This window comes from Equus caballus, chromosome 19 (assembly GCF_041296265.1).
Source record: "Equus caballus isolate H_3958 breed thoroughbred chromosome 19, TB-T2T, whole genome shotgun sequence".
In the NCBI taxonomy this organism is placed as follows: domain Eukaryota; kingdom Metazoa; phylum Chordata; class Mammalia; order Perissodactyla; family Equidae; genus Equus; species Equus caballus.
This window is the reverse complement of record NC_091702.1, coordinates 49,381,513-49,408,522: the sequence shown is the minus strand read 5'-3', so window position 1 is coordinate 49,408,522 and position 27,010 is coordinate 49,381,513. Positions and strand designations below refer to the sequence as shown.

The window sequence follows — 27,010 nt, the reverse complement described above, 5'->3', positions numbered from 1 at the left end:
TTTGGAGAGCACCGTACTAATGATGAATGTGAAAGGGAAAGTACTCTCTAAATGTCAGCTATACCAACGCCACACACAAGGAGCCCTGTGCTGGAATAACTGGCTTGGTTTTGCAGCTCTGGCCATGGTGGGGTGGGTGTGAACATGCAGCCCTCAGTCTCCTGCTGTGGGGAACCTAATAGACTGATGGTTCCAGCTGCAGCCCTTCTGGATTGCCCCTTGTCTTTGCTCTGAGACTGGGTAGGGTGGAACTGCTAATAGGCTCATTCCTGTAAGACACTGGACTGTGTTAACAGTAGACTTCAGCTTGAGGATTCCTCCTCACCCCGGCCAGAACATTCTAGGAACTGTGGGGCAGTCCGAGACTCTTCCCTGTGCATTTTCTTTCCTTCACAGGTGTCAGACCCGCCCCATGTTCTAGAGGCTCTCCCTGCCTTTTTCTGCTCCACTTAGTCTCCACAGTATGATCTCCAATAAATGTCACATCTGGTCCCATCTTGGCATCTCATCTCCAAGGACCTGGACTGATACACCTGGCTTGGTCTCTGACAACAGAACAACCTTCAGGAGTGCCCTCTCTACTGCCACTCTCCTTCCTGGGGACAGTGGCACTTGGGCAGTGTGCAGAGTCTTCCTAGGGAGACAAACACGTCCCTAGATGATTCCAGTACAATGCGGGTTTTGTGACCACCTAGAGAAGAAAGACTTCTGCCTTGGTTTTTACTAACATTTTATAATGGGAAGTGGGAGAGGTGCAGGAAATAGTTTCCTGATGATGTTTGGCTCAGAGGAAGGACAATGTGTTTCAGTGTTCCTTGCTTTAAAAAAAAAAAAAAAAAAGAAAGAAAGAAAAAAGTATTTATTTTCACTGAGAAGAAGAAACTGAAAAACTGCAGAGGTTAAGCAAATAGGGAGAGTTTATTTTTCTTTCACAGGTCATGAGGCCAGTTAATGATTAGTGTGGGTGGGTGTTTGGTCTTCAAAACTCTGAGAGGCTGGGCTCTGTGAGCTCTCTGGCATTAAGGGGTCACCCTGCCCCGAGCTCTGAGCCTTCCGGCTCAGCGATGTCCCCAGGCCTCTGGGAGAGGTGCTGCTGGGCGTGGGGCCTCCTTCTGTGGCTCCGTGTTGGAAGTGCAGGTAAGTCGGAGGCTGGGGCCTTGGGCGGAACTTCTTTCAGTTGGCGATTCTATTTCTCAAACCATCTATTATGCAGTGCTAACCTTTGGAAGGTCCCCTAAAAGCCCTCTGCTGAGATGAATTTAAAAGAGGGAAAAAAAAAAACCCTACAATCATAATGGGAATGATGATAATCAGGGCTCTTTCTCAAGTGACAAAAATTGAACTTCCCGTAGTCGTTTTACTCATTACTCATTACTTCTTTTCACCTTGCACAAGCCAGGATGAATGCAAGAAAGTAAAATTTGATTAATTCCAAAATACGATTCATTTTCATCTTGTAAACATCCACTATCCCAAGATATATTTAATTTTAAAATTGAAAGTTTCCAAACTAACAACGATTTTGTCACTGAGGTTGTTAGATGTCCTTTCTCATCTTGCCAACCCAGTTCAAGTTCAGGTTTCTCATCCCTCTGGGCTGGGCTGTGACAGCTAGCCCCTGCTAACCACGGATGACCGTTAGAAGAACTTCCCTCAGATGCCATTTGCATTCTACCTTTTCCTGGGTAAAACCCTACCCGCCATGCCCACTTGCTTAATATAGCAAATCTAAACCCTCCCGTGGCATTGAGGTTCTCTGACTGGTGAAGAGCCCCCTCCCACAGCAGGGCCCCACCCTGGGACAGCTCCCAACCCTCTGCTCCCAGAGGAAGACTGCTTTTCTGTCATCTCCTCAAGACACTGAATACTCCTTCCCCGGCTTTAGCATGTGTTATTCCTTCTGCCTGGAGTTGCTCATACCACCTTTTTGTTTGTTTCTGTTCTTCCCATCTTCCAGGAGGGCGTCCATGATTCGTACCTCCTCTGTAACCCTTCGTTCCTCTCCTCAGCAGCCCCTCCCTGCTCCACAGGGCTCTGTGCATGAGTGTACTCACTGCCTGCACCAATGGGTGGCTTTTAAAAGCTGCTGCTTAGCTTCACATGTACTTTCTCCTGACTCAATCATTTACTTGTGTATGTGTGTGTGTGTGTGTCTATAAAATAACCTCGTTATATATATGTAAAAATATGTTTGTGTGTGTGTGTGTGTGTGTGTGTGTGAAATCCTTCCATATCAAGGTCCAGAGTCCTCTTGTTTTTTTTTAAACGGCTGTTTATAAGCTATATACTAGATGGACAGCATTTATATCTTACACATTTTCGATGGATGTGAGAAAAACTACCCTGCAAAGAAGTTACAACTGTTTATCAATATGTGAGCATGACTGTTTCTCCACCTCTCCATCAACACTTTGTAGTATCCACTGTTTTTCATAATGTAAAGCTGATAGGTAAGATAATATTACATTGTTGCCTTCATTCTTATTTTTTATCGTGATTTCTGCTTCTGGTGTCTTGTTTAAGGAATCTTCCTATACAGATAATCTATCACATTTTCTTCTAAACCCTAAGGGCTAGCCCAATAGGATTAAGATCACCAGGGACAAATCCTTTGGTCATGGTGTATTTTTTTAAATACAATGTTGAATTTTATTTGCCAATGTTTATTTTTATTTTTGTATATTTTTACATGTATTATTTTGCATATATATTCACAAATGAAACTTCTCTCTCATTTTCTTTCTTGTATTGCCCTTATCCGGTTTTGACACTACGATTATTATAACCTCATAAAATAAGTTTTTATCCTATGAAACAGTTTATATAAGATAAAGATTATCTGTACTTTAAAGGTTTGGTGGAGTTCTCAAATAAAACCATGTGCCTCTAGTGTATTCTAGGGCCAGATAAGACTCTTGATCAAGTTTTTGATGCTAGTAGGTTTATTTCAGTTTTCTAATTTCTTCTTGACTCAGTTTCAGTAAATTATATTTTCCTAGAAAATTACCCATTTCTTTTGTTTTCCAATGCGTTTTTCTGAAGTTTTTTTTTTAAAAGATTGGCACCTGAGCTAACAACTGTTGCCAATCTTTTTTTTTTCCCCTGCTTTTTCTCCCCAAATCCCCCCAGTGCATAGTTGCATATTTTTAGTTGTGGGTCCCTCTAGTTGTGGCATGTGGACGCTGCCTCAGCATGCCCTGACAAGCAGTGTCATGTCTGCGCCCAGGATCCAAACCTGCGAAACCCCAGGCTGTGAAGTGGAGCGTGAGAACTTAACTAGTCGGTCACAGGCCGGCACTGAAAATTTTTAAGAATATCTTTTTTAGCCTTGAAGATCGGCAGTTACACTGTAATCTGTCTAGTATAGATTTATTTATTTTTTATCTTGCTCATTACCCTGAGTATAATTTTTGATTGGAGAACTATCTTTTTTTAGTTATGGAAAATTCTTAATAATTATCTTTTCAAAATATTGTTTCTTCTCCCTTCTCTTCCTTTAGAGAATAGGTACTGGATAAATGTTGGAGCCTCTTGATCCGTTGTCTGTACTTTTTAACTGCATTTTCATATTAAAAAGTTTCTTTTAGGCCCAGCCCCATGGCCAAGTGGTTAAGTTTGTGCACTCCGCTTCGGTGCCCCAGGGTTTCGCTGGGTTGGGATCCTGGGCTTAGACACGGCACCACTCATCAGGCCATGTTGAGGTGGCATCCCACATGCCACAACTAGAAGGACCTACAACAAAAACATACAACTATGTACTAGGGGGATTTGAGGAGAAAAAGCAGGAAAAAGAAAGTTTCTTTTACTTCTGCACTAGACACTATAGTATTGATTAATTTTTATTTTAAAGACTATATTATTTTATTTCCAATTTTCTAATTAGCTTTTTCTTATATAACTTATTTTATCATTTATGCCTATTTTTATGTCATAATATCTTAAGCTGTGTTTATTTTCAAACTTGTAAATGCTCAGCATACTTACTTCAAAGTCTATGTGAAAGGTTTTTTAAGCCTTATTTTACCTGGAATGAATTCGTGATTCACTTATTGGCTTCATTGACTATCTTTGTAAACATTTGATTTCTTTATATAAACATTTTGTTTGCAGGCTTTTTTTTGTAAGTAAACTTGTTATTGAAGTACAACACACATTCAGAAAAGTGCACATGATTATTGATACACAGATGAATGAATTTTCAGGGTGAATTCACCTGTATAACCATTATCCAGATCAAGAAACAAAACATTACCAGGTTCCTAAAACCCATGCGCTGTATCCCATCTTAATCACTAACCACCCCGAAGATACCTGTTATCTTGACTTCTAACACAATAGATTAGTTTCATCTTAATTTCCAATGGAAAGTTTGTTTGTGGCTTTCTCTCTCAATCTGTCTGTGTCTCCCCCACCCCTCTCATCTTTAGACTCGCTCCTCCAGGCAGGTGGGTTCTCTCAGCTCCTGTTAGGCCTTGTCTCTCCATCCTGCCTCCCTAGGGAGCTGGAGCCCGAGATAAAAAGTCAATAGCTGTTTTTCATTGTTGGCTTCCTTTCCCGAGTTGGGGAGCCCCTCTCCACCGCTGGCTGCCACAGACGGGCCTGGGGCGGCTCTTGCACACCCGACATGGAGCAATTTGGGAGCCCACTTACATCACAGAGCTGAATTCTTACAACCACTGCCTTCTCCCAGACCCAGAACCCAGCACCATTTTGTAATTCCCTTCTCGTTCGTGATCATGGAGATATTATTTCTACATGTGAGATCGTCTGGCTTTTTCCTCTCTCTCCTTTTACATTCATTCGTCATTACTCTTTGGTTGGAGCCGTGGTTGAGGGGACGGGGGTATCTGAGCATGAGTCACGGTGCCACGTTCCATGCTGTTAAATGATCGACAGTTTTATTCTATCATCTGCAAATATTGGCAATTTTTTATCCCCCTTTACAAACTTTATGACTTTTATCTCATTTCATTGTCTGTTTCACTGGCTAGGACTAAAACTTCCAGCACAATATTTGATAGAAGCACTGATGGCAGATATTCTCATCTGTTCCCAGTTCCGAATGGAATGCTGCTAATGTTTCACCAGCGGGTATAACCGTTGCTATAGGCTTTTTGATAGATACTGTTTCTTATGTTAAAGAATGTTGGGTATTAAATTTTGTCATTTTTTTTCCTACATCTGCATTTCTACATTTTTTTCCCTACAAGCCATTGAGACGAGCATATTTTTTCTTTAGTTTGTTCATACGTGAATTACATTAATACATTTTCTAATGTTAAACCATCTTTTCATTCCTTGAATTAAACCCTACTTGGCCATGACATATCTTTGCTTTTTTTTTTATCCTTGATGGGTTTAGATTTGTTGACATTTTATCTAGTTTTTATGTCTGTGTTTAATAGTGAAATTGACCTTTAGTTTTCCTTTCTCCTTCTGTCCATGTCTAGTTTTGATATTTTGGCTATTTTCATACAAGGAGTTTGGATTCTCTCTCTCCTTTTCTATTCTCTGGAACAATATGTGTAAGATGGGAATTGACAGTTCAGTAGAACTTCTCTGTAAAACTGGCCTGGTAGAATTTTTTGATGAATAGATTTCAAACTACTGTTTCAATTCCTTTATGCTACAGTTTTACATTTGATTTTCTGTTTTTTCTTTCTTGCCTAAGTTTCAGTAAGCTATATTTTTCTAGGAAATTATCCATTTTCTAGGAAAATATCTGTATTTTTAACTTTTGGGTGGGTATAAACATGCTCTTTCTTGGTTTAAAAAAAATCTACTGTATTTATTTCCCCTTTTAATTCTCTATAATGTTTACTTGTGACTTCCTCCTTTTTTTCTTACTCTGTTATCAAAAGTACATCGAGTTTATTATTCCTTTCAAAGAACTAGCTTTTGGTGTTTATCATGTGTGGCCAACACTATTTTAGGCAGTAGGGAGAAGAAAATAAAAATTTCTGCCTTTTTTGAAAGTATATTGTAATGTGGGGCAATCAAGAAACAGTAAGTTTAATAGCAAACTGGTAAATTCCATAGCAGAATAGAAGGTGTTGATTGCTATCAAAATAAACAGATTAGGATAAGGGAGATTGGGAGAACTGGGGTGAGGAGCATGGGCAGGGTGCAATTTACACAGGGTGCTTGGAGGAGAGAAGACATTTGACAAACACAGACTGGAAGGAGGAGAGGGAACTAGCCATGTGCACATCTGGGGAGGGACACTCCAGGCAGAGGGAACGGCCAGTGCAAAGGCCCGCAGGCAGGCATCCATCTAGAGTGAAGAGGAACTAGGCGGACACGGGGTGTGGGGGGGGGGGGGGGGGCGGGGCTGGAACACAGAAAGCCGTAGTCGGACAGGCAAAGGGCTCCCGGAGCGGGGGTTTAGATCTAAATTTAGAGCTCTCATCCACTGTTAGGATTTTGGATTTTATTCTGAATGAAATGCCTTGGAGGCTTTTGCACAGAGATGTGACTTGCTTTTTTGGCTACCGTGTTGCAAACAGACGGACTTGGCCATGAGGGGAGGCAGGAAAAATAGCTGCAGCTTCGGTGATAGATTTGAGAGATGGCGGTCGCTTGGACCAAGCTGGTAACACCGTAGGTAGTGAGAACGGTTTGATTCTGAGTACTTTGTTCTGAGGGGAGAGCCAACACGATTTACTCACCATTTGTATGTGGGGTGTGGGAGAAAGGGAAATCAGAGATGACTCCAGCAGGTTCGGCTTGGGCAACTGCTCTGACTGAGTCATGAACAAAGTCCTTCATATCTCATTGTTTTCTTTAATTATAATGATTTCTTTTATATTTCTTTCCCTTATTTTGAGTTGCTGTATTTTTTTCAACTTTCTGAGTTGCGAGATTAATTTACCTAATCCATATCTTTCCTTTCCCCCTAATATTTGCATTAAAAGTTATGTGCATCCCCTCGTGCTGTTTTTGCTTTTTACTCAATTTTGGATATGTATTGGTTTTATTGTCATTCAGTTTTTAACATCCTCTGGTCTTCACTGAGACTAGAGACTAGGGACTCCATAACCCATACACACATTACTTAAAAGGGAGGTTTTAAATCTCCAAATGTATTTCAAAATTATTGTTGTTATTGATTTCTAATTTTATTACATTTTGTTTAGCTAATGTTGTCAGGATGCTATTGATTCCTTGATGTTTGTGGGCGTTGCTTTAGGACAACTATGCTCGTTTAAAAGGACTCAATTGTCTGTCTGGTGGAGGCAGCCTTCCGTATGTGACCAATCGAGCAAATTTATTCATTTATGTCATTCAAATCTCATGCTCAAGCAAAGTCTTTTCATCTTTTCTTCAAAAAGCCAAAGGCTAGAGAAGGCAGATGAGGTCGTAGAATGAGGCATCTTTCTCTCTTGTGTACCGTGTACCAAGGGAGCTCAAATCGCATGCTGAGGAGGGGGAGGGGTACACTCTTAGAGTGGGGCTTCATCCAGGGAGTGTCCAAGACCTGGCTGCTCAGAAGGGATGTGCAAGGGCACTTGGGGACCAGGTCTGGGGCCCAGAAACACAAGTGGTGAAACTGCTGATGCACCTTAGCACTCTCTAAGGGTGGGGATCCCACAGTCTACTAAGTACCACATCCCAGAGCACCCTGGATCCACACACTTGTTGTATAAGTGCTGCCCACTTACCTCTGAAGGCAGATAACCATCCCAGAAAACTAAAGTTGCTGGATTCTTGGTGAAGGGGCCTGCACAAACCAAAGTCTGCAATCTGGACCTCTCCTCTGATTCTGTGAATGGCTTTGTCCCAGGGCAGGAATGTGAGGTAGCTGCTAACAGCGCCCCGACTGGGTCCGTGTGCTGTGTGTCAGTGTGTGCCCTGCTGCTCCTTCTGGTCTCTCCCTGTAAGACACGCTGGGCGTCAGGAAACCCGCCTCTTTACACAGAAGTGGATGTGGCTGTGGGATTTTGGATCTCGAAGATGGGCTAGATTTTTAGTTCCATGGAAAGCAGCAGTTTCATGCTGCCTTTTTCAGTTCAGTATTTTAAACCATCCTTCACTGACCTTGACCATAAAATATACTGTTTGAAGGTGTCCGTTGGAAGGTGCTGTAGAGTAGATGTGGCTACTCTACCATCTGGCTAGGCGGCCGTGCCCTGGGCACTGGGAGGCTAGGGAGCAGTGCTGGACTGCTCACGAGGGTGAGAAGTGATGAGGCTGGAGTGGGGTGTTCAGACCAGGGTGAGCCTAGTCCCCAGGGCAGCTGCTCATTTCTTTGCCTGGGGTTCTTTTGAGAAACCTGTGTTAGTTTTCTAGGGCTGCCATAACCAAGAGCCACAGACTGGTGGCTTAAACCACAGTCCTGGAGGCTCAAAGTCTGAGATGAAGGTGCAGTAGGTTGATTCCTCTGAAAGCCCTGGTGGAAGGGTTTGTTCCAGGCCTCTCTCCTTGGCTTGCAGATGGCCATCTACTCCTTGTGTCTTCATAGGGTTTTTCCTCCTCACATGGTCCAAATTCTTACAATGTGCCCTCCTCTTATAAGGACATCAGTCATATTGGATTAAGGACCACCTTAACAATCTCATTTTGATTTAATTACCTCTGTAAAGACCCTACCTCCAAATTCGGTCACATTCTCAGGTACTGAGGGCTACAACTTCAACATATGAATTTATGGGGGGACGTGATTTAGCACATAATGATATCCATATCGCTATGAGCTTTAATCTCCTCTAGGTGAGCAATATTTATATTCTTCTCTGGCATTTTACTTTTAGACACGAAAAAAATTCATTTCAGTTACAGAAATGATGCTCTTTAATAAATGAGTCTGATTAATGCGCTCAATGATTTATAATACCTGTATGCCCCTGTTTCTTTCTTCCTTTCAAGAACATTTTTCTTCCTTCTAAGAACAGATGACCTCACCTTGAACTGTTCTTGTTTTTTTTCCTTTAGGAGATGCACCTCCTACCCAACTGCCAGAGTGCACTGACTTCCAGAACGCCAATCTCCTCCGAGGCACCAATCTCAAAGTCCGGTTTCTCCTCTTCACCCCTTCGCATCCTAGCTGTGGGCAGCTGGTTGAAGAAAGTAGTGACATCCAAAACTCTGGGTTCAATGTCACTCTGGGAACCAAACTAATTATCCATGGATTCAGGTAAGAGTTAAGCAACCAATAGGATCACCTCAGCTAAGAACTAGAAAGTGACCATAATGCCAAAGGAAGTTAATGGGGAGCAAAAGAAGAAATGGATTTACTGTCACATATTCCATCCCTCATCTGCTGTCTTTGAAGACGTCTCCAGTCAACATGAACACACATTATGTTGTTCATTCTTGTTGGCCATATACGTTACTCCTCCCCCTCAGTCTTGTCTACACAGTCCCCAACAGTAAATATGTGTGATCCAGGACAAGTCACTCTAGCACACAGAGCCTTGGTTTTCATAACTGAAGCATAGGTTCTATGATTCGTCTCAGCCAATGACATCACAGGCTTTGCAGTCACTCAGGGGTAACATATGGTGCTTTTACCAAGGGTTTTATTTCCTCTTCTTCACTTCTTCCCTGGTTACATGACCTAAGAAACTTCTACTTATAGGTGCTGCTTCCATCAGACCCAGAGATTAGCATTTCTCGGGAGCCAGACACTTCTCTTCTTCAATTTTTTTGATGTTTTACAGTCCAAGTTTTGTTGTAATATATAGCCACTGAGTCTCAACTCAATCGCCATTCTTCCTTTCACCATCTTCTCTCCAAAGCCCACTGACAAGGCTAGAAACGGAAAGGTTGCTGGAAGGAGGCAAGGGGAGAAGGTGGTGAAATAGGAGCTCTACAGAGCAACGAGAGTTGGGGAGCACGCTGTGAAGAGGTGGGCACCAAGGCACTCCACAAAGGATCACCATTTCCTGGTCTCTGGGCTCTCTGCTTCTCAAATCCCTGAAGTGCAGGCACTCAGCCCCATCCCTCCTTAGGCATCCCTCCTCCCCTTGTGCCAAGGTCTCCTCTAGTAAATCTTGAGTTCAACCCCTGTCCAAGACTGAGTGTGTACCCCCAACCCAGAGATAGCCAGTAGAGCTAGAGAGCTCATCAGGCTCGTCACTCTGTCTGCCCTAGTTCCCCCGAGGCCACATTGCATGGCACATACCCAGTCTGTGCTCCTCTGTCCACAGGAGCGTGCTCTGCTTGTTCCCGTACCATGGGCCATTGAGAAAACTTCTTTTCCAATCCCAACCTCTTGGGAAAGCTTTCTGAAATTTTTCTATCATTCTCCTTTTCCTAGAAAAGTGTTATCATACTGTAAATTCCAGAAGGATAGGAACTATATCTTGCTTTTCTTTATTTCTCACAAAGCACCTAGCAAACTGCCTGGCCCATTTGCTGAATGAATGAATGAGTGAAACTGACCTGAGTTCTGAGCCCTGGCATGAGGCTGCATCTCCCTGGACAAAAGGTCCCCTCTATAATTTACACAAAGCCTGCATGTGTGCAGGCAGCAGCCCTGGTCACTTTGGGATTCTGTCCTTCCTGTGCTCAAAGAGCTGTGTGATTTATTGCAGATATACTCTCTTCTCTAGTTTTGATTGTTTTTTTCTGGGTTTATTCTGTTAATAGAGGCTTCCACGACAATGCATATCAGCTTGGCAGATAATTTTCCTATCCTTTCTTGGCCCCACGTCTAGAGCTTTAGGAACAAAGCCTTCCTGGATCAATAAATTCATTGAGGCCCTTCTGCGGGCAGCGGATGCGAACGTGATTGCCGTGGACTGGGTTTACGGCTCTACAGCGGCCTACTACTCGGCCGTGGAAAATGTGGTCAAGCTGGGACTCGAGATCTCTCGTTTCCTCAGTAAACTCCTGGTAGGTGCAGAGAGCTTGGGGTGAGTTTTTTCTGTTTATGGAGGGGCGAGGGGTCAGAAAGAAAGAAACGACACATGAGGAGGAGCTTTAGGACAGAAGCAGAGCCACCCAGTGGCTTGTGGGGCTTCGGTTCAAATCTCAGCTCTGCCACTTACAGTGCTGACCTTGGGCAGGTTCTGGAACCTCTCTGAGCCTCCCGCTCCGCCTCTGTAAAATGTGCCACTGCACCTTAGATAGAGAGTACCGAAGGCCAGCTTTTTTAGTCACTCAACAGGGAATGGCCACAGTCATTACTCACACACTTTGGGCACCAAAGGGAAAGTGAGGGGATTGTCAAGGGAAAGTGAGGGGAGGCCAGGAAGAGGGCAAGTGATACATGGGATGGGAATTCTGCCTCTTTTTCCTGAAGCCTGTGTGCGAGTGTAGCATACCCGGGGCCTTCTGCTTCTGAAACCACAGGGAAAAGTGTGACCTTGTGAGGCCAGGGGCCACTGGGGCCCACATACAGCTCCCTGTAAATGTCCCGTTCTAGGTGCTGGGTGTATCGAAGTCCTCCGTCCACATCATTGGTGTCAGCCTAGGGGCCCACGTTGGGGGCATGGTGGGACATTTCTACAAAGGCCAGTTGGGACGGATCACAGGTAACATTCTTCCCTGCCTGCCGTCCCAGGTGTAGAGGTAGAGAGAGAATGCCTAGAAGTGCCTTTGCTGAGGCGAGCAGGGGGGCGGGTTGAGTCTTTGGTCTTGTGACCACAGGGTCATCTATTACCAATACAATTTATTTATTGTGGTCCTTTTGCATGAAACGGTATTGTGTTATTATTGCAGGATCTCTAATGTCGGTGTAAGAGGCCATGTTTTGCTTTCTAAGCCTCAGTTTCTACATCTGTAAAATGGGTTGTAACAGCCCGTATTTCCTTGGCCCACTGTGAAAATCACTGTTAGACAGTTTTGCTAAATATCTGCAAAGTTCAGGGGACTTTAGGCTCCAGGAACCATTCTCAATCCATAAGGGACTAGAGTTGTGTGGTAAATACCCCAGCTTCCTGGCCCTTCCATGGAACAATTCTGAGGCCTGTTCTACAGAGTCCCTCAGAGGGGCCCAACGGGAGAGGACTCAGTTGCCCAAGGTGATAACCCAGTCATTAAAATTTTCCTTCCTTCTCTGAGTCATTTTCCCACTCCCTCACTATGCTTTCTTCTATCTTCTCCCAAATAAGCTACTTGCCCTTTAAATGCCTGTCTCAGGGCCTGCATTTTGGGAGGAAGAGGGAAAGGGATCCAGACTAAGACGTGAGGAGAGTAAGATTTACTTCACTGTGTTCTTGTGGGGACTCAAGTGTGTGAAACTGCCCAGCAGGAGGCCTGGCACATAGTAACTGCTCACAAAGTATAGCTACTGTTATTCTTACATGAGGATTAATATCACTCACATTAACCCTTGCCAAATGGTTGGTGTTATCTAGCTCATTTTACAGCCAGAGAAGCTGGGTTGTTGAGAGGTTAGAGACGACACAGTGGGGTTCTCTGGGTAGGGTGGTCCTGAGCTAGTTCTCCACCCTTGGGTCCTGGTTGGACTCGCTGACCTGAACCGGAAGGGCTGCTGGGCTGGGTTGTGGTAAGTCCATGAGGGTTCCTGCAGCTGAGAGGAAGCCCCTGACATCAGTCTATCCTTGCAGGTCTGGACCCCGCTGGACCAGAGTACACCAGAGCCAGCCTGGAGGAGCGCCTGGATGCTGGAGACGCCCTCTTCGTGGAAGCCATCCACACAGACACGGACAGTGAGCTGGGGTGACCTTCCTGGGGTTGGGGAATCAGCATAGGGCAGGGGCTAGAAGACTGGCATCTAGCTGTGTGGCCCTGGGCAGATTCCTTCCCGCTCCGAGCTTCTGTTGCGCAGTGAGGAGTTTAACAGTGGTCTTGAATGTCTCTTCCAGTTCTGTCAGTCTCTGACACTGAGGTGAATGGTTTTATTTTAAGCCAGCTGCAGGCAGGAAGATTCTCATTCGTGGACCAAAAATGTTTGCTCGTGAGTCACATTCTCTGATTCAACACTAAACCTGTGCTGAGGTCATACTTCTGAGGGCACTGCTGCCTGGTTGATATATGGGAAAGTCATGCTGCTTTTTCAGGGTGAATGTGCCTAGCCCCAGGGGATTGGGGCATTCCACTCCCGGGGCAGATATGCAGGCCTCTCAGTACTTCCTTCCTCCCTGGAGGATGAGCCCAGCCCTTCAGTCCAGTGAAGAACGAGAAATTCCCCCTCCAATAATGATAGGCACAGGGAAGACACCCCTCCTCCAACTCTGATTCCATATGAGCAAATGAAGCTCTTCTGACCGGCTGGTAAAGGAGGTGAGCAGTCCTTCTCATTTCTACTTGATATCAAATACTCACGGAGTCTGTCCCCGGCCCTGTGCTCAGCATGGTGGGTGCAAGAAGAAATAACGTCTGTCTCTGACCCGAAGTGTCTGCAGTTCGAGTGAGAGATGTCTATGTCTCATTTCCTTTGGTCAGAAGCATTTTTTTAGCATCCATAACTCACAGATTCATGATTCTAGAAGAAACCATGCAGTCATCTTGTTCAACCCTCTTTCTTATCTTCGTTTCATTAGGAACCCGAAACCCATAGGCCTCTGCTTAGCTGTTGGGTTAATTAATTGCATTAATTAACAGGGTTAACCCCTTCTGTCACTAAATTTGCTAAATAGGTGACTTATTAGGTGCCCATTTACCTGAGCTAGGCCTCCCAATCCCCTTCAAAGCTGGATCTCTTCCTAACGTGACCCCCCAAATTATTTCATTTATTCAATCAATCTTTATAATTATTCCATTTATTCAATCTTTATTGAGCTATTTAGTAGGCACTGAGAATACTGCAATCAACAAGACATTGAATAAAGTCCCTGCCCATGTGGAACATATAGGCCAGTCGGGCAAGCATGCATTCCTTTATTCCTTCAATAACTATTTCTTAGGCACTCACATGTGTCACGTACTCTGCTGGTATTGGGGACTCAGCAGAAAAAAAAGACAAGTAATGGCCTTGCTGTTGTGGAGCTTACAAACAAGTACACAGATAAGATCATTACACGTTGTGGTTATGATAATGAAGGATGTGGGACAGATGTGACTTGGGCAGGGGGCCTACTTCAAGTAGGATTATTGAAGAAAGTCTGTCCAAGGAGGCGATATTCAAAGTGAGACTTTGCAGATGAGCATGAGTCAGCCCTGGGTAGAGCTGGGAGAACATTCTAGGTGGAGAGGACAACCAAAAGAAAAGCCTGGACATGGGTGGGGACAGGAAAGAAAACGCCGTGGTTAGAGGACAGTGAATGAGGTCCCGAGCGCAGTTAGAGAAGAGGGAGCAGGACCAAGCTGGGCATGCAAGGAGTTTAAGTTTTATTCTACGATCAGTGGGAACCAGGCAATGACTTGAACTTCTTTAAAAAGTTTCTGTGGCTGCTATGCAGAGGATGGACTGCAGGAAGGCACAAAGGGAAGCCCAGAGGCTCTTTGGAGGGTGTTTGCAGTGGTAGTCTGGGTGAGAGAGGATGGTGGCTTGGGCAGAGGTGGTGGCAGTAGAGACAGAGAGAAGTGGAAAGATTCAGAATAGATTTTGGAGGTAGAGCTGACCGGCCTGGTGATGGGCTGGATGCAGGGAGTGAGAGAAAGGAAGGAACTGAGGATGACTTCTAGGTCATTGCTTAACCCCTGGATAGATGACATTAATCAAATAATACCCATCAATTGCTTACAACAGCAACAGATGATATGAAGGAGAAAATCAGGGTCTTTGGCAGCTGGATCTGACCCAGTCAGAGGGGTCAGATATGGTCACAATGATGAGATGAGGGCAACAGGCTCTCGAACTCATCTCTTCAGAGCCAGGTCATACTTCTGCTCAGTCAGGAGAGCACAAAAATATGTTACGCGGGAGACTGTGGAAATGTGGCCTCAAACGTATTTATCTGAAGTGTTGCCAGAAGCAAAATAGAAACTATTTGACAAGGAAATTTACCAAGCTTATAATAGTTCCTGATTTATAAAAACACGTGTTAAGGGATATTCTTCCTGATTTTATTTAGCAAATATGAGTATCTTATGAATTTATTCTTCTCTGCTTCCTTTGCTTCTTTTGCTTCCTTTGCCCCTTTAGAAAACTGAGAGCTAGTTCTGTAGGCTCACAGCACTCGGGAGTGAGGTGGGCACCCATGCAGCACAGACAGTGGGTGGGCTTCTGAGGTCAGACCTTGGGCTCTGCCACCAGCAGACCCTGCTGTGGGACATGGGACATATGCCCCTGCAGTAAGAAGTTAACGGGGCTCTGCCTCCTTTCAGATCTGGGTATTCGCATTCCTGTCGGACATGTGGACTACTTCGTCAACGGAGGCCAAGACCAGCCCGGCTGTCCCAGCTTCATTCATGCAGGTAAGAAAGCCAGAAAGTTGGAAAGTTACCCTAGAGACTGGAATTCACCACCAGCCTTCATGTAGAGTCATCCAGTGTGACCCACAGAGGGTTTTCCTTCCTGTGTCCTTTGCCAGGTCCCATAAAGCTTGCTCAGCACTTATCGAATGATTGTCTTTGGAGCCCAGGAATTCTGGGGGAGGAGTGCCTGAAGTGAAAAGCCTGCACCATGCTTATGCTGCCCTCCCACTTCTTAGGCCCTGCTGTGATCTAACATCCCTCAAGCCAATAAGCTCTTCTTCCCGGGCCCAGCTTTGTGGCATAAGTCTACACTAGCTACATCCTCTGCACAGCCTAGTTGTGGCAGAAGCAGATCAATTTGCCCAAAGCTGCCTGGCTAAAGGATCAATTCTCTGCATGATCTTTTCCCCAAATTTACTAAATTTAACAGTTCTCCAAAATTGTTTTCAAGATAATTTTCCTGAATACGTTTAATGAATATATATTTCTTCTCTTCTAAATATATTCCTCTGGAATGTTCTTTTTGAATATATTCACTGGATATATTTTTCTTATTATCATTTCAAATAATATTAAAATTATCAAACAAGGGTTGTTTACTCTTCTTATATTCTTCTTATGAACATAGCCAACCAATCATCATTTCATATGGGAATTTTACCCTGACTTCTGTTGACTGTGTTTTTAGTCTTTTCCTGCTCTGCCAATGTTTTAACATTTTGAGGATTCTTTTGACAATTTTATTGAATACTCATTAATCTAATTTACCAAATTTACTGATTTTCCCCAAAACATGTTTCTTTTAACAATTTATAAATTTTCCAGCAATTCTAATTAAATGGGATAGTTTGGTTTTAACGGCTTTTGAAATTTTCTGTGGCATTCTAGTTGACCACTTTTCATTTTTGTTCATAACACAATTTGAGAACTGTTTAGTTTGTGTCTGTCCCAGCTCCCTGCTGCAGTTAGAAGAGCTTGGCCTTAGACAGTGTCCCAACCATGGAGAAAGGAAAGTCAACACACAGCTCAGATTTGGTGTAGGTCCCTCTTAGTGGGTCCCAAGGTGAAGGAAAAGTTTGAAGACCGAGAACTCTGGAGTTGTGGCTCACTACAGACCTCTTAGCCCCAGCCGATTCATCCAATGTGAGTTATTGCAACTTTTAAAATAATATACAACAACAATAACAAGAAAACCAAGTTTCTGTTAAATTGGGACATTTGGCAAATTCAGCATATCAGTCCTTTGGCCAAGTGAACCTCAGCACATTTGCTTTCAGAGATTGACCATGAGCTGTTGCTGACTCCCTTCATTGTCTCATTCCAGGGTTGGGTGTAACAAGGTTGTAAACATTTGGTTGTGTGGGTGATGATACAGAAGATAAAAATGTGCAGACAGATATCCATTTTGAGAAGTAGGGTCGGAGTCTTCAACTCTCCATATGCTCCCATTTTCAGAAAGAGAGTTTGCATGATCACGGAAGAATGGGTTTCAAAAGAAGCAATTTTCTTGGTAGATTAAGCTTAGGTATCCTAGGAAAATGAAAAGGAAGAGGGAGAGTGCAGTAACTATGCCAACTAATATTTTTAAAATGTGGCTCTGGGGACATCCCATGTATTTATAGCCTGCTGGAATGCAACATTCAATAGAGTTACAATAAGTAACACAGAGGGAGTTTCCATTTGTCTTGAACTGAAACCTTTGCTGTGTTTTTCCTCCCTGTTCAGGCTACAGTTATCTGATCTGTGATCACATGAGGGCTGTGCACCTTTACATCAGCGCCCTGGAGAATTCCTGTCCGTTGATGGCCTTTCCCTGTGCCAGCTACAAGGCTTTCCTTGCTGGACATTGTCTGGATTGTTTTAACCCTTTTCTGCTTTCCTGTCCAAGGATCGGTAAATGCCACTCTTTCGTCTTCCTTTGACAATTTGGGGAAAGTCCAGGTCTTGCTACTTATCACCTCTTTAAGTCCTGATCTCCTGTGGGGAAGAAATCTACCCGACTGGGGTGAAGAAATTAACCGATGAGGTGTTCAGCCTGTTCTCACCTGGGAGATGGCATTTGGCCCTCTGTATTCTACCCTTCACCCTTTATGCTTCTGCCTGATGCCATACTCACTCTACACACATCCTTCACACACAGCCCCTTGCCCACAAGTCTGGTCTCAGGACGCTCTCTAGAAACATCAGTATAGTCCAGAGCGCCTGACCCCTCTCTCAGAAAGGATGCTTGCTATAGGTCTTTCTGGCTAGGCCAGCCATTCTCCAACTCCTTACAGACTCTAAATCAAGGTGTTGTGGGACAGTCCCCAAGACTGGCACACGTGGCCCACTGTAGAGGTGTGAAGCTGTGGTGGCCATGCGCCAACTAGAGAGGTGCCTAATTTCTGGTCAGGTGGAGCACATTCCTGAATGATCCAGGCCAGTCTGGGGAGAAGAGCTCCAGGAAGGCAGAGGGATCTGACCTCATCTCATCTTGTGCAGATTATTGCTGCAAATATCCTGGGGCTATCCAGGATGAAGGAGTCCAGGAGAAACTCCTGGGAAGTGTAAATGGTTCCTTCCCCCTTCCTCACTCTCCCACTTACCACCCACATGTGACAGTCCGGCTGGTGTGAGAACCACTTCACACTGTCTGCCCAGCCTCATCTCTCACTATACCTTCCATGGCAGTGAGCCCTCCAGGATGCTAACTACTCATACTCCTGAGAGTTTTTCATGTTTCCTCACCCCGTGGGCCTCTGCCCAACTGTACTTTCTATCTGGAATGCCCTTCCCCAACTTTCCAACCACTATTCTTCAGGTCAAACACTTCCCGGGGCTCCCACTGCACAGGACACACATGCCGTTAGAACAACTGTCATATAGATTGTTATTTACAAGTTAGAGACCTAATTTCAAATTTCTTATAAATATCTCCGGAGAATACGCCAGCTGATCTGAAGAATGTGCTTGCCGTTTCCTTGTGTGTCCATCCTCTGCTGGACTGAGTTGCTTGTATCCTGGGACTTACCATAGGGCACGGCACACAATGAGAGTACAGTGCAGTTGTCTGTAGAATGAACGGGTGCATGAACTAATAATAATGGCTGGATACCACAGGACCCTGAAATGGCCTCCTCAGGGCTCTGCTGTCTTTGCTTCTTTATTTCCAGGGCTGGTGGAACAAGATGGTGTCAAGATAGAGCCACTTCCCAAGGAAGTGAAAGTCTACCTTCTGACTTCTTCCAAGGCTCCATACTGTGGTGAGATGGGGGAAAATACATGGCTCAGCTCTGCGAGTGTGCCATCCAGCAGAATCCAGGGCTCCAACTTAGGCTGTATCCACCTCAGCATGGCGGCCAAGGTGGGAAGTGGAAGACTGGGGCAAAGATGTCACGAGAAGTGGGTGAAGTCGCTAATGGTCTTAGATAGAACCAGAACTTTTGGAGTCAGTCAGTCCATTGCTCTACAGATGAGGTGTTGGTGGTTTCTTACTCTCTCTATACTGATCCTAATTCCTCCCCTCCTACCACGGAAATCTGCCCTCCAACGTGTACTCCCTCTAGAGTGGTACTTGGGAGTCGCCTCTGGCTTCTTCCTTCCTGCCATACTTCTTTGCCCCCTCCTTGTGCCCATCCTGTGTGTCTCCCACCTTGGCAGCCCTCCTAGGTCAGGCTCCCTGAGGAATATTGATCCTTGCCCTCTGCCCTCCTTCCCCTTCGTATACATATTCCAACTGTGCACTGTTGCTTCTAACCACTGCATTTCATTGCAGCTAAGATGCCAGTGATTGCAAAAGATGTTAAACATGAGAGGAAAGTGTGTCTTAGAATCTGTGAAATACGTTACAGGTGGACCCATCTGTGCTGTTTGCATCTCAACGAGGCTGACTGTACTTCCTGGCTTACACTTGTGATCCTGGGGTCCTGTCTGGTTTATTGTGTGTACAGGACAAAAGTATGCTGGTTTGGATGGTAAATTATATGGCCACCCTAATTCTAACTGATTTTCTGATCAGCTCACGTCTGGTTGGTGGAGGGATCTTTGTGGCCATACCTTTTCGGTGCTAGAAGGCCTGGTGCAGTGGGAGTAGAGCCCAAAGCTCAAACTCTGGTCATGCAGACCTGGAGTTGAATCTCCTCTTCTCCACTTGCCAGCTGTGTGATCAGGAGCAAGTTCCTTAACTTTTCTGATCCCCATATCATATGAAAATAGAAACAATAACAGTACCTACTTCAAAGAATCAATTGTGAGGATAAAATAAAAGGGTATACAGAAGTCACCAGCACAGCGACTGGAACTCAATAAGTAGTAATTCCCTTCCCTTTGTCCATGGGAGAATTTGGGAGACGAGATGGGGGTGTTTCTAACTTCCGGCCAGAGAGAATTCATGGCTACCTCTTAGGAATGAGGTGGGTTAGGAGAGTCAACTGTGGGTGTTCACAAATGTCAGCTCACTTGACAGCCCAGCTCTGAGAGGTGGGTGTGAGGAAAGGGAGGCTCTGAGGGGCTAAGTGATGTGCCCACAGCTGGGGCTACACGGCTGCGGGAAAACGTCAGGATGCAGCTCCAGGTCCTCCCGCTCCCCCATCCGCACCCTTCCCATGCCCGTCTGCCTCCCCTCTCGCCCCCTCTTCTGAGAACCTGCTGTCAGTAGGTCATATTTCTCAGCCCGTGTTCTAACCAAGACACACACAGGCACCCAGCTGCCACAGGCAGGGCAACAGTTGCCTCCTACACACACGACTGGGTCCCCGACACTGTGTGTATGGGGGAGGGGCATTGCTATATTTTATGAGTCAATTATTTAGGATAACATAGGTCCTTTTTGGTTCTTTCAAAATCACACCACTAGGCTGATGTCACCAAGCAGGGAGGAGTGGGACCTTATAGCGATACAAGCAATAATAAAAACTGACATGCATTGACTGCTTACTTGGCACAGGCACCCGCTAAGGACTTTCTATGTATTCACTCATTTAATTCTCATTCAGACCTGTGGGGTATCTGTTTTTATTATCCCCAATCTGCTCTTGAGGAAGCTGAGGATCTGCGTGACAGGTAATCTGCTCCAGGTCCCACAGCGACTGGGAGGCAGAGCGGAGATTCCTGACCACGCTGCTGCTGCGCTTTGGGGCTTTTTGCGCGTTGTCACCACTGACCTCTGGCTCAGTCATCTGCTCTGCTTTGCTTTCTTAGTGCATCACAGCCTCGTGGAGTTTTACTTGCAGGAGCCGAGAAACAAGGACACCAGCATCGCGGTCACCTTTCTTAGCGGCAATGTCACCTCTTCGGTCAAGATCACCATGTACGTAAGTGTCCCACGTGGCTGGTCTCCCTCCTTAGGACTTAGTCGCCTTTCCAGTTTCAGTACACACACACGCGCACGCGCACACATGTATATCTCGGGTCAGGCACTGTGTGATCGTGGATGGGTGGGCGGAGCCGACCAGCCTTGGGGTGGGGGTGACCGCAGCATCCAGAGATGCGTGAGGGGCAGCTATTCCAGGCTCAGAATCAGTACTAGGTCCAAGCGTAGTGTATGCAGACTAGAGCAGATGAGGTGGGCAGGCAGCAGTAATAGGGTGCCCCAACAGGTGGTGAGAACGTGGGAATTGGGTCCCCAGTAGGAAACAGTATTGGGGAGTCTAGGCAGGGGGCATCAGAGACGTCAGCAAGTAGAAAGGCCTCAGCCACTAGCCCAGGGAGGGCTGTCCAGAGCTGGGGAAGCACCCGCTCCGGGCAGGAGGCCGTGCTGGTGGGTTACCAGAATAGAGTCCCAGGCAGAGGGTCAGTTAGCCAAGGAGTGCAAGGTGAGGGCCGGCAGGGCCTGATGCTGGTGGTGCCAGTCCTTGAAACTGGGCTGAGGATTTCCTTCCTTTGTTGAGTCACATGTGCACCAAGCAGGCCTGAGAAGAAGGGGCAGAGAACCTCACTGTGGGAAGCCACAGGCCAAGGAGGGCTTAGGAACTCAGCAGCAGCAGAGCGTGTGTCTTTAAAAAGCAATTGGTTAGTTTCTCACAGGCCTGCAGGAGACGGAGTCATCAGACAAGTCACGGTCTCAGTCAGGGTCCACTGCAGACCCAGAGCCCAGACTAGGTCCAACAGAAGGAATCTGAGACAAGGAACTCATTACAAATATGTTGGGAGAGCTGAAAACCCAAAACGGGGATGGGGAGGCAAGGCAGAGATCAGCAACAGGAGTCACTCCCAGCTCAGGACTAGAGGGACAAAGCTAGGGATGATGCTGGCAGAGCACTGAGCGGGATTCCACAGGGAGGTGTGCTTGGCAGGAGCTGGAAGCCGGGAGGAAACGCAGTTGCTCCGTTACCACTGCCCAGAGCAGTTGCCCACCGTGAGTGCCTCCTGTGCCTTAGACCTCCCTGGAACCTGCTGGCAGGGGAGCCTGAGAAATATGGTTTGCAGCAGAATGGCTGGAGCACAGACAAGGAGATGACCAGGGAGCACACATAGAAATGGACACTTGTCGACAGAGGCAGATGGCATGAGGTCATGTTAGACGGAGCCTGACCGAGTGCGAGGAAGTGACGTTTGAGGAAAGGTTTGAAGGATTTGCAGGAGGTACTCAGGCAGGGGGTGAGTGAGAATGTGACACTGGGAGCAGACAGCAGGGGGATGACAGGAGGCTGGCGTCAATCAGGGCCAGACCAGTCCAGGTCTTGGAGCAAGTTCGGGATTTTGGCTTTTATCCTGAGAGCAGTTTGGGGAACCACTGGGAATTTTAAACAAGAGAGCGACCACATCAGATTTGGGCATAGAAACGTTTCTGAGGCTGCGGTGCTGGACGTTAACCTCACCGTCAGGGAAGAGGAGTTTCTGCTGGGAGGGGCGAACTACCTCTGGGCTCCCGAACACCTTGCCACCAGCCAGGGTTCCAGCTCCCCCAGGCCACACAGCAAGGTACAGCAGGCAGTCAGCTCCCCAACACGGGTCTTCGGGCGCCCACCTGAGCACTGAGCGGGATTCAAGATTGCAAATGATAGCTGATTATAGCTGGCAGATTATAGTTTGCAGATTATAGCTGAATAATTTTCATTACATCAGTTCAAGGTTGTTACTTCTACAAGGGTATTTTCATCACCTCTCCAGCCCGTTGGTAGATGAGCCAACGCTGGCAGGAGTCATGACAGTGACACACAACTCTGGCTGCACTTTAGAATCACCTGGAGAGCTTTGAAAAATACCGTCGCCAAGCCTCACCCCAGACCAATCGCAGCAGAATCTCTGGGTCTCACAGATAGACCTTTTAACGCTCGCTGAGTGATTTGAATGGACAATCACAATTCTTCCCTCTCCCGAGAGATTTGCATTGCTCTTTCGAAGAATGCTGTCCGAACATGATTATCTTCAATTCCTTGTGTTTTTCTCTTGCAGAACAAAAATTGAAAAGAGAGGATGAGGGCTTCTGTGTGATCTTTCCCCTACTTTCTATAGTTTTGTGAAGCCCCCAGGTTTCCTTCTAATTAGAAAATTTACCTGGGCCAAATCCCCAGGCCATTCACAGGGTCCTTTCTACCCCTTCTAGTTTGCAAGCTGCTCCTATTGCAGCTTCTTAAAGGGGACAGTCTACTTACTTTGTCTCTGAAATATTTCAAAGTACTTCTGAAATTTTTTAAAAAAAGAACAGCTTTTAAAGTTATACAGGATCTTTCTCAAAAGGAAAAAACAAACTATATGACTAAGGCTGGGTTAAGACATTTCATCACTCTGCAGAGGCCAGAAAGGAAAGGGAAACCGAGCTGGCCGGGCCGTGGCTCCCCTCTTGACGGCACCCAGTGCGGATGTGCAGAGGTTGAAGCAGCGTCCTCCCCGCTCTTCCTCTTTCTCAGGGTCCCTTCTGCCTCTGATGGTTCCTTCGTCTTTGTCTCAGGCCATGAGGCCAAAGTGGTGGCTGAATCTTGCAAACCAGTGGGGAATTTGAGGGGTAAGCCCAAGGGGGTGGGTTAAGAGACACCCGGATTATTTTCACTCTGGGTCCCCAGGCTGAGTCAATAGAATCCAAACCCTGTGTTCAAGTTCACAGCTAGCGCTGAGGGAGCCAGGGTGTAGACCTAGGATTATGTGACTCCAAAACCACACAGCTGGGAAGATACAAACCTGGTCTCCACCTCAGCTCTCTCTGGCTTCAAGATCTGTTTTTTGTTTGTTTATTTTTTCCCATCCACACAGTCATAGTCTCAAATAGAGTAGTCCTCCCACAAAATGCTTTGAACTGAACTAACAGAGGGCCCGACTTCCAGGCAGTTGGTTCTGAAAGTGAATCTCTTCTCTAACCAGGACTCTGGGAACGAGGGACATTTTTCCATATATGAAAATCCAAGAGCTACTATTTTGCTGCAGTGTCCACTTACTGACTTTCAAAAATCCACACATGCTTTCTGAGCCATGTTCAAAGGTGTGGGTATGCGGGCAGGGGGCTGGTGAGGGTGATACAAAGGACTATGGTCCCCACCTTCTGGGAGGAAGCTCTGGTGTGTAACAGGTAACCAACGCTTCCAGCAGAGCCCCATAGGAGCCAAGGGGAAAGAAGACCCAGGGTGCTATGGTAACTTGCTCTCCCTTTTCCTTGCAGACCTAGACAGCAACACCAGGGGAAAGGAGTCATAGTTCACCCCAACCCGCAGTGCCAGATCAACCAAGTGAAATTCAAGTTTCAGGCTTCCAACCGAGTTTGGAAAAAAGACCAGACTATCATTGTTGGGAGGTTCTGCACTGCCCCTTTGCCTGTCCATGACAAGTAAGCCCCTTGTCTACCCCTGCCCCAGACACACCCACCCACAAGGATGATCCTGACCTTGGATGTGATGCTTGTTGACATACAATCTCATTATGGTGATTAGCTTCTTGAAGGAGAGATGACAAAGACCCAGGGTTTTCCTGAACTTCCTGCTGGGCCGTCTTGGGTTGAGATGTTAGGAAACAAAAGAGGGTAGACTTTAATTCCCCATTCCCATTTTAATATAAGAAATTCCATTTTATTGGACATATACATATTTATATTTATCTGAGATACATCTATATATTTCCATGGGGATCCAGATGTGAGGCCAGGGAAGATCAAGTTGGGTTAGCAGTAAGAGGAGGGAGTGGCAGCTCGGTGACACAGGGTCTGAGACTGGTGGGTCACGGTGAGGGGTGGTGGGAAGAACAGAAAGGCTGTGGCAGGGAGAGGCAAGATGGAGGCTGAAGCAATGGGGAGGCTGGGGAAGCATAGGGCTGAGGCTGGGATGGGGAGAAAAAAATGTTTATATATACGTATATGGTCTGTTTTATATGTGTTTGATTTAGTTTCTATGTAAGATTTTATTGGAACAAAGATTTCTCATTGCATATTTCCTCCCTCCTTAGCCTCCACTGGTCACACTCGTGGGTGTGGATCCAGAATCCCCTCTACTCTGCCTCTAGCAGGCACTTCTATTATGTATTTGTCTTACCACCCTGGGCCCTCGGAGCACCCTGGGCTCCTATCTAGATGATTGTAGACTTCTGTCACCTGACAGCATGGAAACACAAGAGCATACAACTCCTGGTTTCTCCTGACGAACCAGGAACCCGCCCTGAGCACATCCCCTCTTGTTGCTCTTCTCTTGCAGTAAAAGGATGGTCTGCTTACCTGAGCCAGTGAGCTTACAAGCAAGTGTGACTGCTTCTCACGACCTGAAAATGACATGTGGATAGTCTAAGCCTGGCCAGGATCCATCTCCCTGGATTTCAGAGTGGGAGGAGTTTAACTTATTCTAGGTCATCACTACTGAGAAGGAGGGCAAAGCTCTTGCTTATTTTCTGCATAATTAGCCACTTTAGAGGGGAGAAAGCATTCATTTTAGGGTTTTGCCTCCATTGCCAATTTGAAGAGGCGTCCAAGGATAACATTTCAGCTTTCCTGTTCATATCGAACTGCAATTGCCCCATATCGTTGGGCATCTGTACCTAAGATTCACTAGAAACATACACAGGGGAAGTGCTTTTTAAAAAGAATAAAACTCCATGGAATATCTGAATCATGTCATTGTTTTATTGGAATGGAATTCTGTTATGTACAAAATGTGTGATTTACAGTCCGTGGGGCTGGAGAAAAAAGTAGATGCTGAATCCTCTTTATTAAAATAGCAACCGAAAAGAAGTGCTTGGAAAAAGAGAGGGGGTGGAGCCTGGGGAGGGAGATGGTGCCGTTCACCGTCCCTTACCTTTGGCTTCGCTGGATATGTGGAAGGTCTGGGGGATCAGAGAGATATTTTGGGAATATAGGTGGATTTTCTTTGGGTCAGTGTTTCCCAAACTCTGATCTTTATAAATAACCTTCTATCAGCCACAGTCCATCAAAAAACAGATGGTGCGCTCAAACTGGGCATTTTGAGAATTTAGCAATAAGACTATTTACAAAAGTGTTAGTAGGGAACGGGGAGACCACAAGGTATGGTGCTGTTCCCTGGGGCAAGGGGCAGTGGGAGCTGCCACTCCCCTAGGTCTGAAGAGGCAAGAGGAAGGAGCACCAGAATCTGGAGACAGAGAGGGCTTCGGGACCTTTAATCAAGAGACACAGTCACTGGGCAGTGATCCTGCAGGGGGTGTCCCGGGAAACAGATTCTCCAGCCTCATTCTTCTTTCCTCCTGCATTGCTCCCCATTGAGTGACTCCAACCAGAAGCCAGAAGGCAAGAGGAACGTTGATGTGGCCGGGGTATAAAGCAGGGCCGAGAAGGGTGGAGAATGGGTGGGGTGGGGCTGGGGAACAAACAGAGAACTCTGGCCTCCACCTTCACCACTTTCTCCACAGCCGGGTACAGTCTGGATTCTTCCATACTTAATGGTTTTCTTTAACTCTTTAAAATCGTTTTAACCATTTTTAAGCGTACAATTCAATAGTATTAAGTACATTCACATTGCTGTACAATGATCATCATTATCCATCTCCAGAACTTTTCATCAGCCAAACTCAAACTCTGTACCCATTAAGCAATAACTCCCCATTGCCCCTCCCTGGTAACCACTATTCTATTTTCTGTCCATGAAGACTACTCTTCCAGAATATCTTACACAATCATACAATATCTGTCCCTTTGTATCTGGCTTATTTCACTTAGCATAATGTGTTCGAGTTTCATCCAGGTTGTAGCATGTGTCGGAATATCCTTCCTTTTTAAGACTAATATTCCATTGCACGTCTAAATCACATTTTGTTTTTCAATTCATCCATCATTGGACACTTGGGTTGCTTCCACTTATTGGCTATTGTAAATAATACTGCCATGAACATGGGTGTGCAAATATCTGTTCCAGAGTTTTTTTAAACTTCAGTAAATGCGCTTTGGAAGGAGACTGCTGACTTGCTAATGTTCTCCAGGCAGGGTGGGTGATGTAAACAACAGGCCGCAATTGGTCCCTCTGGGCCGAGCCACCCAGGTCACCAGCGAGGAAGCTTCGGCCTTTGTGCAGGCTGTGAAATGCAACCAAAGGACAGGTGACACAACGTGAATCCTCACATGCAAGCTTTACTTTCTGCACCGGCCACCACAGTCAGTAGGAGAATAACCAGATGTCTGAAGAACCTTCTGCAGGCTTGGAGTTCTTTTTTTTTCAAAACCCCAAACCTGTCTTTCCGTGACTCCACCCAGATTCCCGGCAAGAACCTCCCTAGAGACCCTGAGCTGTATTAGGCTGCCTTTCCTGTGCTTTCAGCTTCCTACCGTTGGAACATGGTCATCATCCTGGGAGACATCGCTCAGCACAGAGTTCTTGCTAGA

At 45.9% G+C, this 27,010-nt stretch overlaps 1 protein-coding gene across 6 annotated transcripts; it reads left to right on the top strand.

Annotated features, from left to right (window-relative positions):
* Positions 1–867: 867 nt before the first annotated feature.
* On the top strand, positions 868–25,268 carry PLA1A (phospholipase A1 member A). Of its 6 annotated transcripts, none has more exons than XR_011429251.1 (11): positions 868–1,137; positions 8,932–9,133; positions 10,659–10,836; positions 11,369–11,477; positions 12,516–12,617; positions 15,178–15,267; positions 16,993–17,160; positions 18,420–18,509; positions 20,446–20,558; positions 23,840–24,004; positions 24,861–25,268. XR_011429251.1 is itself a non-coding variant. In XM_001500667.5 (11 exons), the coding sequence occupies exons 1-11, from the start codon at positions 1,065–1,067 to the stop codon at positions 24,943–24,945; spliced, it is 1,371 nt and encodes a 456-aa protein (XP_001500717.1). In that variant the 5' UTR covers positions 868–1,064; the 3' UTR covers positions 24,946–25,268. The 6 variants fall into 6 exon arrangements, 2 of the variants coding, with proteins under 2 accessions (XP_001500717.1, XP_005602009.1); XR_011429250.1 differs by having other exon boundaries at positions 18,420–18,610; positions 20,446–20,554; XR_011429248.1 differs by having other exon boundaries at positions 18,420–19,220; positions 20,446–20,554.
* The last annotated feature ends 1,742 nt before the right edge of the window (positions 25,269–27,010 follow it).

Bases quoted from the DNA above. Each gene is read 5' to 3' on its own strand.
- PLA1A (XM_005601952.4), top strand. From the start codon at position 1,065: ATGTCCCCAGGCCTCTGGGAGAGGTGCTGCTGGGCGTGGGGCCTCCTT. The intron at 18,611-20,445 runs GTGGGAAGTGGA...TTGCTTTCTTAG, and splicing joins ACCTCAGCATGGCGGCCAAG to TGCATCACAGCCTCGTGGAG. The intron at 20,559-23,839 runs GTAAGTGTCCCA...TTTTCCTTGCAG, and splicing joins CGGTCAAGATCACCATGTAC to ACCTAGACAGCAACACCAGG.